Source organism: Rattus norvegicus, chromosome 17, assembly GCF_036323735.1.
Source record: "Rattus norvegicus strain BN/NHsdMcwi chromosome 17, GRCr8, whole genome shotgun sequence".
In the NCBI taxonomy this organism is placed as follows: Eukaryota; Metazoa; Chordata; class Mammalia; order Rodentia; family Muridae; genus Rattus; species Rattus norvegicus.
Window position 1 is genome coordinate 62,204,620 of NC_086035.1, and position 15,349 is coordinate 62,219,968.

General features: G+C 44.9%; 1 protein-coding gene and 1 long non-coding RNA gene across 2 annotated transcripts in view; one reads left to right on the forward strand and one right to left on the reverse strand.

The window, feature by feature from the left end:
* Ccny (cyclin Y) overlaps positions 1-3,161 on the reverse strand; it is a 127,856-nt gene extending 124,695 nt beyond the window's left edge. Inside the window, exon 1 of the mRNA NM_001191833.1 lies at positions 3,008-3,161. Coding sequence (NP_001178762.1) covers positions 3,008-3,161 — 154 coding nt within the window. The remainder of the gene's footprint in view (positions 1-3,007) is intronic.
* Positions 3,162-3,459: 298 nt separating this feature from the next.
* On the forward strand, positions 3,460-5,060 carry LOC100909729 (uncharacterized). The gene is made up of 2 exons (XR_005495703.1): positions 3,460-3,597; positions 4,742-5,060. It is a non-coding gene; the product is annotated as an uncharacterized LOC100909729 (long non-coding RNA).
* The last annotated feature ends 10,289 nt before the right edge of the window (positions 5,061-15,349 follow it).

A 15,349-nucleotide genomic window follows, 5' to 3' on the forward strand; every position in this document is an offset into this window, starting at 1 on the left:
GGCAGGAGGATCTCTCTGAATTTGAGGCCAGTCTGATTTACTTAGTGACTTCCAAGACAGCCAGAGCTACAAAGAAATGAAGATGAGAAAAGCATCATAAAGCTAATACAAGAACACAAGGTATAAATCAAAAGAAAAGCAGAGGCGACCCAGCTATGAACCAATATAACAATGGAATTTTTTTTTTTAGCAAAATCAGAAAAATACACATTTGAGCAAACAGGCTCTTCAACAAATAAATATTGCTGGCAAACTGGCTATGTTCTTCTGCCATACAGAAGAAAACTAGACTCATGTGTCACCACATACAAAAAGATAACTCTAAACAGATCAAAGATTTTATTTAAAGACCTGAAACGGTAAAATTCCTAAGGACAAAGTAGAAAAAAATGTTTAAGATTCCAGTATAGGCAAATACTTCTAAACAGAACACCAGTCTCTCAAGAAATAGAACAACTGATTCTCATGAAGATAAAAATTATCGTAAGAACACTCAAGAAAATAACTGCTCGAAGAGACAACTTACAAAATGGGAGGAGTCTTTGCCAGGTATACAAATTACAGAGTTTAAAATCTAAAATGCACAAGAACTCAGAAACCTCATCACCTGTGATCAAAAACTAAACCACCCAATCAAAGACTGGTCTAATGAATTAGAGAAACAATTCCCAAAAGATGAAAAAGATGAGGTAGAAACTTGCAATAAGTGTATGAACGCAAACATGTTAATGCACACCTTTAGTCCCGGCATTTGGAGCACAAGCAGGTAGAGCTCAGCGAGTTTGAGGCCAGCCTATCGTACACATTGAGTTCCACATGCAGAGATCCTGTCTCAAAAAAAGCACAAACAAACAAAAAACCCAAAACGAAAACAGACAAACAAAATAACAATGACAATAAAAAATATAATATATTTAACATCACTAGCAGGAAACACAAATTACAATGAGGTTTTTTTTTTCCTTCTCACCTCAATAAGAATGGCAATTACTAAGGAAACAAATAACAAATGCTGGTGAGGAAGCAGATAAGAGGAACCCCTTTACACACTAACAGTGAGAATGGATACTAGTCTAGACTGTGATAGTCAGAATGGGGATCAATGGAAAGCAGACCTACCTTATGACTCAGTATACCTCTAACAGGTATCTGTTCAAAAGTTTAAAACACAAAACAAAACAAATTAAAAAAACATAAAAATACTGGCATATCCACGCTTACTGCACCACTGCCCACTAATTGAGGAATGGAAAAAAAAAACTGTGTTTTATATACAATGAAATTCATTTCTGCCATAAAGATGCAATTATGTCTCTGAAGTAAAATGGGTACAACTGTAAATAATTATATTAAACAAGTCTCAGAAGGGCAAATCATTTTCTCTCGCTTGTGAGTGAGAGACATAAAATGCTGTTATGTGGAGTGGCCTGAAAACAGATGCAAAACTGTGTGTGAAAATGGCCTAATGTAAACCTGTATAATAAAAATAAAGTATTCTTTAATGCTTTTTGCTTGTCAACGCTGTTAGCAATATTCTACAATGGACGTGTTCACTTCTTCACTCTGCCCTTGAAAATACAGTTTTACTATGTGTTTGGGAGTTCTTACTTCAATATTCTTCTACATGTTTTTAAATGTGTAAATGGGAAACTGCAGTTCAAAATCACCTAAAAAAAAAAAAAAAAAAAAAAAACGAGCTAATGGACACATAAAATGACACCAGAGGGGCTGAAGAAATGCCTAAGTGATTAAGAGTGCGCCTTGTTCTTCCACAGAACCCGAGATAGGTTCCCAGCACAACCACCTGTAACTCCAGATCGTGACATACACCACCTTCCTCTTACCTCAACTGCCACACACAGGTAACACACTCTCGAGTGCGAGTGTGCACTTGCACACACGAATACACAAATTTTAATAACACTAGAAAAATCACGTAGTGCCAGAACTTACTATAAACTGTGAGTAACCTTATGATACTTGTTTAATAAAGCTGCTGTCCCTAACATGCAGACACTATTTATATAAGAAACAAGAAGAAAACTCTTCTTAGCATTCAAATGTAGCCTTTCACGATTGCAAGGAATACTCCACTCCAAAGGCAACAAGAATGAGTCAATACCAGTTATCAATTCATTCATATAAGAAAAATTATAAGTGAATTTAACTAGATTATTTGTGTGAGGATTTTCGTAAAAACAACAAAAACGAAAAACAAGGCCTAAAGATATTTCCAATTTAATCTTTTAAGTAGGAAATTATATAAACTGTATTTTATGCCCAGTATACAATGAGTTTGATTACAAAACAATACTCAGAAAGATACTGCAAAACCAGTTACTAGGTGCAATGATGCCTCTTTTAACTTTTTTTCAAATACACAAGTTGCCCAGACAAATCTGAAATTCGTAGGACTATAATTCTAGCCCATGCTAAAACTAGATCACTTAACTTACAGTCGACTGGTATTTTCTTTTTTAAACATTCTGAGGTGTACCTTTTACTTCAACCAGGCAAACATACCCATAAAGTATTTATGTGTTTGTGCACAGGACTGTATATACTCGCATAGTACATATGTTTGCATTTGTGCCTATATAGTCACAAGCATACTCCCTTGGGCCTAGTTTAGTTTTTAATTGGAAAAGGGGTAGAGTTGTCTGGGGGAACCCAGGCCAACTCCAGTCAGGTAAAGACTGTCACAATTCCTTTTGGAAAGAGCAAATACCACCGCCACCCTAAACATAACTCTGGCAACATCCCAAAAGCACACAGCCTGGGGCCTCCCATGCCATCCCCGGGGTGCACACGCATGTAGACGCACCCCAGCACACACATGCCACACGCCCTCCCTGGACCTACTGGACCTCCCCAGCCGTGGCTAACAAAATTTCCACCATTCTGTGAGTGCAGCAGAACCGCAAGGCTCCAAGTCCTGCAGGGAGGGAAAGGGGAGGGAGAGGGAGAGGCCGAGGCAGAGGCGGAGGCGGAGGCGGGCGCCACTCACCGTCGATGTTTTCCCGGTCGCTGATGTGCTGCAGATTGCAGCCAGTGTCCTCGCGGCTGAGGTCCGTGTCCGGGCGGTAGGACTCCAGCCGCGAGTGCGCATTCCTCCGGAGCTTAGGGCTGGACGACACGCAGCACGAAGTTGTGTTCCCCATCGCTGACCACCGGGCTGGTAGTCCCGGGGCGCGGGCGCAGGCTCGGGCGCAAAGGCAGGCCGCCCGCGCCCCGTGGAGGGCGGAAACCGCGCCGGGCCCGGGTCAGCAGCGGCGGCGGCGGCGGGGCCGCGCCATGGACAGCGGCAACGAGCAGGCGGCTACGGCGACCGACAGACAGCGGCCACGGCTGCTACGGCCTCAGCCCCTGGGTTGCAGCGGAGGAGCCTGAGTCTGCGACTGCGGCCCCGCGCAGAGCTCACCCCGCCGCGGCCATGGCGGGCGGCGCCGCGCAGGCCGCCTCCCACCGCGTTCTTGCTCAGCGCCCGGCTCCCAGCCGCGATTTCCGCAAGCTGTTCCGGTTCACGCCGGGGACTCGCGAGTGCGCGCGGACACAATGACGGGACCGCAGGAGCTGGAGCGTCCGCGGCGCTGCACGGTGAATCTTAGCTTGCCGGCCGGGTTTCGCGAGCCCCGCCCCACGCCTGCACACGTCGGCCCCGCCCCCTCCCCGCGGCCACGCCTCACGCCCGCTTGCTTCGCTTCCACCTTTGTGCTAGGACCCCGCGGTCTACACACAGCCCTTTTCCTTCCCACTGCTTTGGAAGCAGATTCTCCAGGCGTGAAAGTGCGCAGTGGCCGGCACCCTGTCTAAAAGTCTTCGCCTTCTAGACGCCAATGCGGCTCTCCGCTCTTCCGCTCTTGAGTCTCAACGGCAGGAAGTAGATAGTGGCCCTAGGAGCCACGAGAGGGCGCGCACTGGAGGGGGGCCTTGTTGCTGCCTCTTGAGGGCGGCCGGCCAGTGTGTTGCTAATGTTAGAAGGAGTTCCCAGTTGAGTTAGGAGCTCATCTCCTGTCAATCTCTTCGGAGGACTTGGGAGTCAGCCTGGGGACAGGAGCTGAAGTCATGACGAATTAACTGTAGTGTTCTGAGTTTTTGGACTACACTTGTTTTATGTTTCACCTGCCGTAGATTTTGTGCGTGGGTTGACTCGTGAACCAAGATAAACGTTGAAAAGATTTAAGATGAGGAAAGCCACTTAAATCCTTTCCAAATAGTGAAGGGTACTGGGGCCCTTCTACCATCCTCAACCAGGCATAAACAGGTGTAAGTCACGCCTTTAAAGTAGGGCAGTAAAGACGGGAGCATCAGGAGTTCAAAATCTTAGTGAAGGAGTCAGTAAAGGGGAGGATGTGCATGATCTTCTCTGTCCTAACCGGAGAAATGAGGAAATGATACCAAACATTAGCCATCTGTACCTGTCTTGTACTCTTGTGCAGTCAATCCATCCACCGCTTAGGGGTATTCATACATTGTTGCTCGACAAGCTGTGCGGAGGCTCGATGCTTAGCTGTAATAATGTCATATGTAGACTTACGTGACAGAATGCCATGGGAAATGATGGCTGAAGAGTGGTGGTGCTGACCAAATGAGAGAGAAAACAGTAAAGGGAAGTTCTAGAAAATTCCAGCTCTGGGGAATAGGAGGGTGGGAGTGGGTGGGTTAGACAGCATCAAAACAAGGCTATACTGACCTTCCCAGTGTGAGATGTAAATAGAATGTACTATCTTTTCTCCCAAAGGATAAAATGAGACAAAGGAAGTTCCATCAAAGATGGAAGATGTCATCCGGCAAAGTCCTTCCTCCAGTCAGCCTCCTTGAAAGATCAAAGTGGGTGCAACCAGGTTGCGTTCTCAACCTTTCTCAAAAAGTGTGCTTTGCCGCACACACTGCACACACTGCTCTTCCTTAGCCAGTCTCATAAAAACGTGAGACCAGGCTCTGACTTCTCAGAGGAAGACACAAGACCCTTTATGAAGAATAAAACCCGGTAACACGACCACATGACTTACCACAGTGCACCATTTTGAAGAATTAAAACTTTTGCCTGATACCAGTTTCTAACGACTCCCGGGGCTATTTCTAACAACAGGAATGTTGGGAGCATATATGCAGCTCCTCGAGGGCAAACATTGAGACTCTCTGGGCTAATGTTTAAGAAGGTTCAAAATTACATTGTCTGTTCTTAGAGCTCTTTGAAATAGAGTTGTGTGAGAGCATGACATATCCACTCAAAGTTACCAATTTAATCAGAGTTCATAGTTATGCTGCTGTTAATTGGGGGGCCATGAGAGAAATGGGAAAACACTCAGGAAGCAGTAGAGCCTGCATGTGGGTCATTGGAATAATGTTTGGAATGGGGGGGCAGATTTGGGGAAATTGGACCCACCCATGCTTGCCAAATGGTCGAACAGCACGGGTCAGAGGGACTGTTTTGTCCCCTCTACTTTTTCCACTCCCTCCTTGATGCTCTCACCACATTCTCTTTAGAAATTGTATCTCTTTAGATGTACTGGGGAGTATGGTCACCAGGCAAGAAATAGAAATTTAGGCCGTAAGCTCCAGTAGTGATTTACATAGTTGTCACATACCACCACCTGTAGCGGTGCCACTGGACTGACAAACAGTGGCACTTTATAAAGAATAAATTGTAGACCCTAAGCAACTCCTGACAGAGTTAGGATGCCCAAATGATAGTCATGCTGAGTCACCACCTAGATGGTGGTTTGTAGTAAATATTATAAAAAAAAAAAAAATCCTGGTGCTGCAATGGGGCAATGGGAGGAAAAGCCCTTGGTCCTGCCAAGACTGGACCCCCCAGTGTAGGGGAATGTCAGGGCAGGGAGGCAGGAAGGGAGGGTAGTTGGGGAGGGGGAAACACCCTTATAGAAGAAGTGGGAGGGGGATGGGATACCAGGAAAGGTAATAACGTTTGAAATGTAAATGAAAATTTATCCAATTTTTAAAAAAGGAAAAAAATGGAGGAAAAAAGAGCAATTTGCAAATTGATTTGGAATAACAAAAAATCCAGGATAGTGAAAACTATCCTCAATAATAAAAGAACTTCTGGGGGAATCACCATCCCAGACAGACCTCAAGCAGTATTACAGAGCAACAGTGATAAAAAATTGTATGATATTGGTACAGAGACAGGCAGGTAGATCAATGGAATAGAATTGAAGACCCAGAAATGAACCCACACACCTATGGTCACTTGATCTTTGAAAAAGGAGCTAAAACCATCCAATGGAAAAAAGATAGCATTTTCAACAAATGGTGTTGGTTCAACTGAAAGTCAGCATGTAGAAGAATGCAAATTGCCATTTTTATCACCCTGTACAAAGCTTATGTCCAGGTGGATCAAGGACCTCCACATCAACCCATATACACTCAAACTAATAGAAGAAAAAGTGGGGAAGAGCCTCAAATACGTGGGCACTGGGGAAATTTTCCTGAACAAAATACCAATGGCTTATCCTGTATGATTGAGAATACACAAATGAGACCTCATAAAACTGCAAAGCTTCTGTAAGGCAAAGGACACTCATTGGGACAAAATGGCAACCAACAGATTGGGAAAAGATCTTTACCAATCCTACATCTGATAGAGGGCTAATATCCAATATATACAAAGAACTCAAGAAGTTAGACTCCAGAAAGCCTAATAACCCTATTAAAAATGGAGTACAGAGCTAAACAAAGAATATCAAACAAAGAATATCTCAGTTGAGGAATATCAAATGGTTGAGAAGTACCTAATGAAATATTCAACATCCTTAGTCATCAGGGAAATGCAAATCAAGACAACCCTGAGATTCCTCCTCACATCAGTCAGAATCTCTAAGATCAAAAACTCAGGTGACAAAAGATGCTGGCAAGGATGTGGAGAAAGAGAAACACTCCTCCATTGTTGGTGGGATTGCAGACTGGTACAACCACTCTGGAAGTCAGTTTGGAGGTTCCTCTGAAAATTGGACATTGTACTACCTGAGGACCCAGCTATACCACTCCTGGGCATATACCCAAGTGATGCTCTTCAACATATAACAAAGACACATGCTCCATTATGTTCATAGCAGCCTTATTTATAATAGCCAGAAGCTGGAAAGAACCCAGATGCCCTTCCACAGAAGAATGGATACAGAAAATGTGGTATATCTACAGAATGGAATATTGCTCAGCTATCAAAACCAATGACGTCATGAAATTCATAGGCAAATGGTGGAACTAGAAAATACCCTGAGTGGGGTAACCCAATCACAAAAACACACATGGTATGCACTCACTGATAAGTGGATATTAGCCCAAAAGCTGGGATTACTCAAGATTCAATCCACAGACCACGTGAAGCTCAAGAAGAAGGATGACCAAAGTATAGATGCATCAGTCCTTCTTAGAAGGGGAAACAAAAATAATCATAGGAGATATGGAGACAAAGTTTGGAGCAGAGACTGAAGGAATGGCCATTCAGAGCCAGCCCCACCCCCAGCCCATGAAGTATCCCAAAAAGTACATGCTGACAGGAGCCTGATAAAGCTCTCTTCTGAGAGGCTCAGCCAGAGTGTGACAAATATAGAGGAGAAAGGTGAAATTGCTGGTGTAATGCTGACTTGTTCTAGCAATTCTATGTCTACAGCCATAATCAGGGCATCACTCCTCTCATTTCCTTCTGTGAATGTGTGAGGTAATTTAGAATGTGATCTCATATGTGAGAAGAGCCACGAATGTGCCCTATTCTTGAGAGCCTTCAGGATAGGTCCCCTGTGGACACGTATAGGGCTGTTTTGCTCTATAATATAGGAGAAAGACAGGATATAGACAGCTTTTACTGCATATTGACTCTCTGAGAAAATATTAACTGGTTCCTGTTGGCAACGTGCAAAAATTTTCAGGAGTCCAAATAATTCACCTCGTTGCATTGAGGCAAGATTAGAGAGAATTTCCTTTGTGTCCTTTTTCTCTGTCCTTTACACAAGAATCCCATATTTGGCTTTATTAGCATCAGAAAAGACCATATTTGCCTTGGGAATGGGGCAAGAGCTTGGTGTGCTATGAGGTTTAACTGTAATTGGGAACTGAGACAAAGCAGTAAGACACTTGTCTGGTGGTGTGTGATTACATAACGAGCTTGTGAACTCCACCATCATTTCTTGAAAGCTGATAGAATCTGTCCATAATGATTAAGAATATTGTATGGAGAATGATAAAAATTATTTTGTCTGGTTCCCTGTCATAAGTTCTTGCTAATCCTCTTGCCTTAAGGGCAAGGCAGAGGGCAATCTCAAACTTCAAGGTAGCCTTAAATAAATCAGAATGGGCCTGGTGCAACTACATGAGGGGCCCATTCTGCCATAATACTGTTATCACCCTCTCAAGAGACCACAGGATTATAGCCAAGAGGGGGCTTACCTGGGTCATGACTTTCCATAATTGATAAAGTAGCACCATAAGTTTCTGTAGTAGGTTACTAGCCTTAGATGTTAGTTTAACCCTGGCAGAGGGGTTGCTTCATCTCCTAGTCCAGAATAGGCAGGAAAGGGTTGAGCCAGTTAACAGTTCCACACAATTTTTTTATTTCCATGAAGGAGTTGGACTCTTTTGCTATGATAGAGAAGGCCAGAGGCTTAATCTTGTCAGAAACAGAAAAGCCCAGGAAGGCATATGGGGGGACTCTCTGAGTCTTTGGGGGAGCAACCTTCAAGTTGAGTTTTTCTAAGTTAAGCAACAATTGAGAGGACACCCTTTTAAGATCGGGCAGGCTAGAGTGTACAAGCATGATATCATCTAAGTAATGGACTACAAGGACATCCCTAGAGATTCCCTGTATGGCTTCAGCCACATATAGCTGACAAAAGGTCAGGCTATTTTTAATGCCTGGAGGCAGGACTGTCCAATAAACTTTTTAACTGGTTTATTCATTTTAGGCTCCCATACTGTGAAGGCAAAACAGCATCTATCCTGGGGAGCCAAGGGGATCTAGAAAAAGCAACCCTTAATTTCTAGGATCATCACATGGTACTGTAAGGCTTGAAGTGAGTCTTAACTACCAGGAGACTCTCCAAGTGAGACATGAGTACGGAGTTCGATGCAAATGCAAGAGGTTTATTTTTTCTGGTGTGTCAGGATCAACCTTCTATCAGCCCCTCATGGCGACTAACTGGAAGGTGACCCTGAAGGGCTATAACAAGCAGTTCTTATACTTTTTAGGGGTATAGTTTACATCAGCAAGGGTACAGTTTAAACTTATCGGCTAAGCATATTGACCTTTGAATCTATTGGCTAGCAAGCATATGACATGCATTCAAACTCTATCTGGGACCAGAGGGTCAGGTGACTATGTCAGTACATTCTGCAGATTTTCAGGAATGTCCCTGCTCCTCCCAAGAACTGTGGGTGGAGAATGGAACTTGGCCTAGCCTTGACTTGAGGCCAGAAGCTGGTACTTGGCCTAATCTTGACCTGAGGCAGTGGGTGTAAAGCTGATGAAAGCCCTTAGGGTCCTCATAACCTACCTACTTTCTACCAGGCCAAGCCTCTTAATAGCTCTTGCACTTCAGTAAGAACTAGGGTCCTTCAGTACTTGGGTGGGATAGCACTATAATGAGGCAGTTCCACTTGAGTAGTCCCCATTTTTTCCATGTGTTCATTGATAGCTCTCAGATCCTGTAGAAGCCTATATTTCCCTGACTTCTCTTTAATGACAATAATGGGAATATTATGTCCACTGGTTGAGGGTACCAAATGATCCAAAGTTAATTGTTCCAAGACCAATTCCTTGAGAGCAGAAGGCTTAAGTACCAAGATGGGCCTCTAGTCCACCCAGATATCAGCTTCAGACAGCCAGGCCAATGGTAAAGGGTCAGGTACTTTGATATCAATGGTTGCTGGGTGGGCAATAGCCACTAGAATTGGAGGTGATCCCCAGCTTTGTAACCTGTGAGGTCTAGTTGGTCATGGTCATCAAAAAAAGCACAATCATAGTAAGGGTGGCCCCACGACTTTCAGAATATCTCCTCCTCAAAGGTTGTGGGGTAACATCAGCTACAACAGGTGTAAAACGTCCCAGATAGCTGTACAAATCCTGCCAATGGGCAAGTTAGGTAGTCATATTGGTGGCCTATTAGCCTCCAACTCCCATAATGGAGGAACCAGACTGGAATCTCCAATGAGGGAACCTCAGTGATTCATTTTTTATTATATCAATATCTGTCCCTGTGTCAACCAACCCTTTAATGGGTTTACTATCTAAATGTATAGTCATCATCGCGGAGTAAGGAAATACAGGCAAGGTTCAAAAGACTCCTGGCCAAGCAGTGGTCCCTCTTATTGGTGGGGCTGAGGGTTTCCCCCTTTGGAATTTAAATTGTTGTCCTGTTTTTGAGAACAACAATCCTCAACCCAATGGTAGCCTTTATTACAACAGGGACATCTGGTCTTGGGCCTAGCTGAGGGGCAGTCCAGTCTGAGCTGACCAGGCTTGCCACAGCCCCAACATGTGTGATCAGGAGGCCCTTCAGCAGGAGGGCACTTCCTCTGTTCATACTTCACCAATGCATCAATGCTACAATGGGACCCACACCAGGGTCTAAATCATGAGTGACAACAACCCATTTATGGATATCATCATTCCTTATGGCTGCCACAGCATTGTGAGTGGGGGCATTAAGGCCTTCCCATGCAAGCTGCTTGATGAGTATGTCTCTTGTTGGGCCATTATAAACCTGCCTTCCTACTGCCTCAGTCACACAGGACAGGAAATCAATGATGGACTTCCCAGATTGCTGGATAAGATTGCAAAAGTAAGCAGAGGGGCCCAAGGAGGAGTATAGGCCTTAAGGGCCTTAAAGGCAAGATCAGCAACCTGATTAAAGTAAGCATGCAGTCCAAGAGTGGCTTGAGTGACAAGGTTATTGTATGCCCCATAGCCAGTTAGCATATTAAAGGCAATGTTAAGATTACATTCCAGGTTAATCCTAGCCTGGTTCTCAGCCAAGTCATGATATGCAGACCTCCAGTTAAGAAACACAGCAGGGTTGACCACCACCTTAAGGAGACTATACCAATCATAATAGGTCGAGGTACTTGGTCCATTGCTTCAGCATTTGTTCAAAATAAGGGGGAATCTGGGCCAGAATCATTGGTAGCTTTTCTGATTAGTGCCAATTCAGCCAAAGGAGTGGGAATCCAGGGCCTGGTCACCACATCAAGCCCACGACTGACAGGGAAAGCCTCACAATATACCTGAAGAGAATGAGACCACCAAGGAAGAGAAAGTCCAGCATGGGAGACAGGCATCACAGAAGAGACCACCACAGAAGTGACCGCTGGAAGGCAAAGTCCCCATAAATCATGACAGGGGTAAGCTGGTGGTACCTCTGGTGGGGCAGAGCAGGAGGGCTAGTGAGTGAGGGACCTGGGACAGGAGGGCTAGGGGACAGCTTGGAGCCTGGTGGCTAGAGGGCTGGAGTAGAGGTTCCCTCATCCTCATCACTAAAATCAACCTGTTTGGCCAGAAAAAGTGGAATGGGGTCAGTAATGGAAAGTAATATTAGCTTGATCCTGATTGTGTTTATTATGGGCAGCCACCACTTCTTCTGGGGAAGAATTCTTAAGACTGGCGATGACTGAAAGGAGGATGAGGACAAAGAACAAGAGAGGGGTAATCCCAGAATGCACCTCGAGCTTGCAGGCAAGGAAAAGAACACCATCCAGAGGGCAGAGTCCCACATGTTCTCCAGCGATATCCAGGAGACCAAAATATCTGCCTCCTCCAAAAGTTGGTCCAGGTCATGAGTCTTAACCTTTAGACCACGAGTAACCAGAAGAGTTTTCAGTGCCCTAATCTGGGGTTCCTTGGTGGCGGATGGGAGGTAACCCACGACAGTAAGTGCAAAGGAAACAAACGGAGAACAGAGATGACAAATATGACAGGGAAGGTGATGAAAGTAATGTACTAAGCAGGGGACTCCCTTGGGTGTAGCTCAATGGCCTTATGCCTGCAAAGTATCCCCAGGATAGAAAAGGCATTCAGGAGCTGATTCCTGAGACCAGTCCGTGTCAGGTACCTGGATGAAAAAGACAAAGAAGAAAGAAAAGACGGCTGCTACACACTCAACCTTGCACTGAGACCAAAAGTGAAAGTACTATGGTCACCTGGACGAACAGACAAAGAAAACAGAAATGAGGTCTGTGTATTCACCTGTTGGGGTCCAGCCTTGACTCAGAATTGGAGTTCTCAGCCAGAAGCAGGGATATCTGGAAGGCGCATAATAAATACACACAGACTACTTTTCGGGTACAAACTGACAAGCAAAATTTCAAGGCTTCTCTCTTTCTCTCTCTCTCTCTCTCTCTCTCTCGCTCGCTCGCAGTCTTGAGGCTGCACACACTCTGCATTCTCTTGAGCACTCTGATTTTCTCATGCTTTTTTCTTTTCTCCAGCTCCCACACTCCTACACAACTCCGTGCATTCCCCTTTGTCTCACATGCACACTCTTCACACGCACCTCACACACAGCACATGCAGTCTCCTTTCCCTCACACACCATTCACCTCACATTCTCTCTTCACTCACTCTTCACATTTACCTCATGCACACCTCATACACACCTCACTCTCACCTCACTTGCCTTCCACTCACTCTTCACACGCTCTCCACTTGCTGTCTTGTCTTTTTCTTGCCCCAGTCTTTTGTTGATACAGCAAAAGCAGCCACATCCCACAAAGAATCAAGAATTACAGTGGTTCCCCAAAGTTTCAAGCTTCCTCTATTCCCAGGCCTTTGACCAAAATAATAATAACAATTACAAACTTATCATTATTTAAACTTTAACTTTTGACTTATACTTCAGAGCTCAGGGTTTCGAGGTCAGCTACTGCTTTCTTGGGAAGCTCTAATAATAAATGACATGGGCAAAGCTGCCAGGCAGTGGCCAGAAAGAATCAAGTTAACTCAGTATTTCCACTAACTTTCTGCTTCTGCACATTGCATACAATGACTCTCGTAGGAGTCCCAGTGTTTTGACGTAGTTTTACTAGTATAAGATTTTGTGTATTCTATACTTATACAGGAACCACTCTCAAATGTTGTGTAAAACTTATTTCATAACTTCAAAAGCTTTTCCTTTCTGAGGGTCTCAATGTTGGCGCTATTCTTTTTCTAATAATCTCTTCAAACTTTCTTTGCCAGTCAAGCATGAATCTAAAACTACCATTGTGCACTTATTACATTGTTTTCTTTTTTTTTTTAAAGATTTATTTATTTATTATATATAAGTACACTGTAGCTGTCTTCAGATACACCAGAAGAGGGCATCGAATCTCTTTACAGATGGTTGTGAGCCACCATGTGGTTGCTGGGAATTGAACTCATGACCTCTGGAAGAGCAGTCGGGTGCTCTTAACCGCTGAGCCATCTCTCCAGCCCTACATTGTTTTCAAGATGAGAGCACACAGCATGCACCTGGGCCATTAGGACTGTGCTGTGCCCTTGTGCCTCAATTTTTAATTGTTTAAGAATCATTAACATCAAGAAACATCTATTTTTACAGAATTCACCAGAGCAGAAGGAGAAATAGGGAAGTCAGATAGAATAATTATGCACACCAAGGCCAACTAAAAATCAGCCACGCACAAATGAAATCTATACAGCCGTTTTCCAGAACTAAGGTTAGGAGAAATGGGAACAACCATTTTTTATATTTTTTATAAAGAGCTGCCGCAGGCTACTGAGATGTCTCCATCCTGCAGGCAGTTCCTTATTTCAGATGGCAGGGCCCCTGGAGGGATGTGTCTCCTGCTTCTCAGGGTCCCAGATGTCATCCTTTTTTACAAGGAGCTGCTGCAGGCTTCTGAGATGTCTCCATCCCAACATACTGCTGGCAGTCCCTATCCTGGTATGCTGTCCTTAGCACTTACCTTTTTGGGACCCACCACATAAAACACTAAAGTACCAACTCAACAAAGAAGCTACCAAAGAGAGCAGGGCAGCAGAACCACAAAGAGATGAACAGCAGATCAGGTTGAACCAGGAACGGTCCTCGCAGCAACAGGTAAAAAGGAGTCCCCAGAAAAGGAGGTTCACAAGCAGCCACAAAATGAGGACTATGAAGTAGTCCATTGATGCCATTGGGCGTCAGACACTGCCTGTGCCCTGAATTACTCACTACCGGACCCTAGCTGCACCTTGGAGGTGAAGTGGCTCAGAATCAACAATACAGACTCTGGGAACAGGAGCGAAAAGCAGCAGCAAGCTCATCTGAGCTCTGCAAGCTCCTTTAATACCCCCCGCCCATGCCTCATTGGGCCCAAGAAAATATCTCTCCTAAACAACAGTTTCCAATTGGCTGGCATTGTCTGCATTAGCAATCCTTGGTCTCTCAGGCAGTGTTCAATTAGGTCCTCCTGTGGGAGATACCTTTGCAGCTGTGAGGCACCCACCATAGAGGTGGCCACTGCCATTCCTCCTACGTAAGATAGAATTACACACACACACACACACACACACACACACACACACACACACACAGATCATAGATTATATCCTGAAAGCTGTAATGTGTCATTCTGTGTTCTACGGTATACACTTTTGTCTGTACATCTTTATTTACAGATGTTCATTGCAATAAGTCATTGGTCTGCTAGAAGACTCTAATTTTTGCTACACTATCAATACTAGATCCTCACAGGGAATCCTTCAGGGTATCCTGTTGTTGCCCTATATTATGGAGATCCTGCTGCTTTGGATCTGCAGAACTGGTCCTTTCATACGCTCTAGTAGAACAGCGATGGTGTAGATGTTGGAGTGACCCAACTAAAGCCCTGGTCCTGGGAGGTAACTGAGTTGGGCAGTCTGCCAGCTTTCCTGGACTTGCACCACCAGGACAAAATCTCCAGCACTACCCTGGCCAACTCACCCAATGCTTTTCAGCCAGGAAGGGGCAGGGTCAGTTCTCCTGCTCTCACATCCTCGAGCCAGCTCACCTATACCCAGATATCAGAGCCAGCTCAACTATGCTGCCCTGGTGAGGTGCAGGGCCAGCTCAGTGGAGTGCTACAGCTGGTGAGGGGCAGAGACAGCTTTGCTCACTCTTACGAACTCTGGACCAGCTCTCCTGCCTGCTGCAGGAGTAGGAGGAGTGTGATGTTGTGGGGCAGGGATCATCTCACTCTTGAACAAGCCACACCACAGCAGGCAAAGCAGGGCCAATTCTCCTGGTGCTCACCCACTCCCCTCCATCCCCATCACCACCTCCCTCCCCCAAGTAGAATCCGCTCTACTGTGCTTCCCAGACACAGGAGCGGGTTTAGCTCAGCACAGTTCCTCAGGCAGTAGTCCAGACCAGGGACA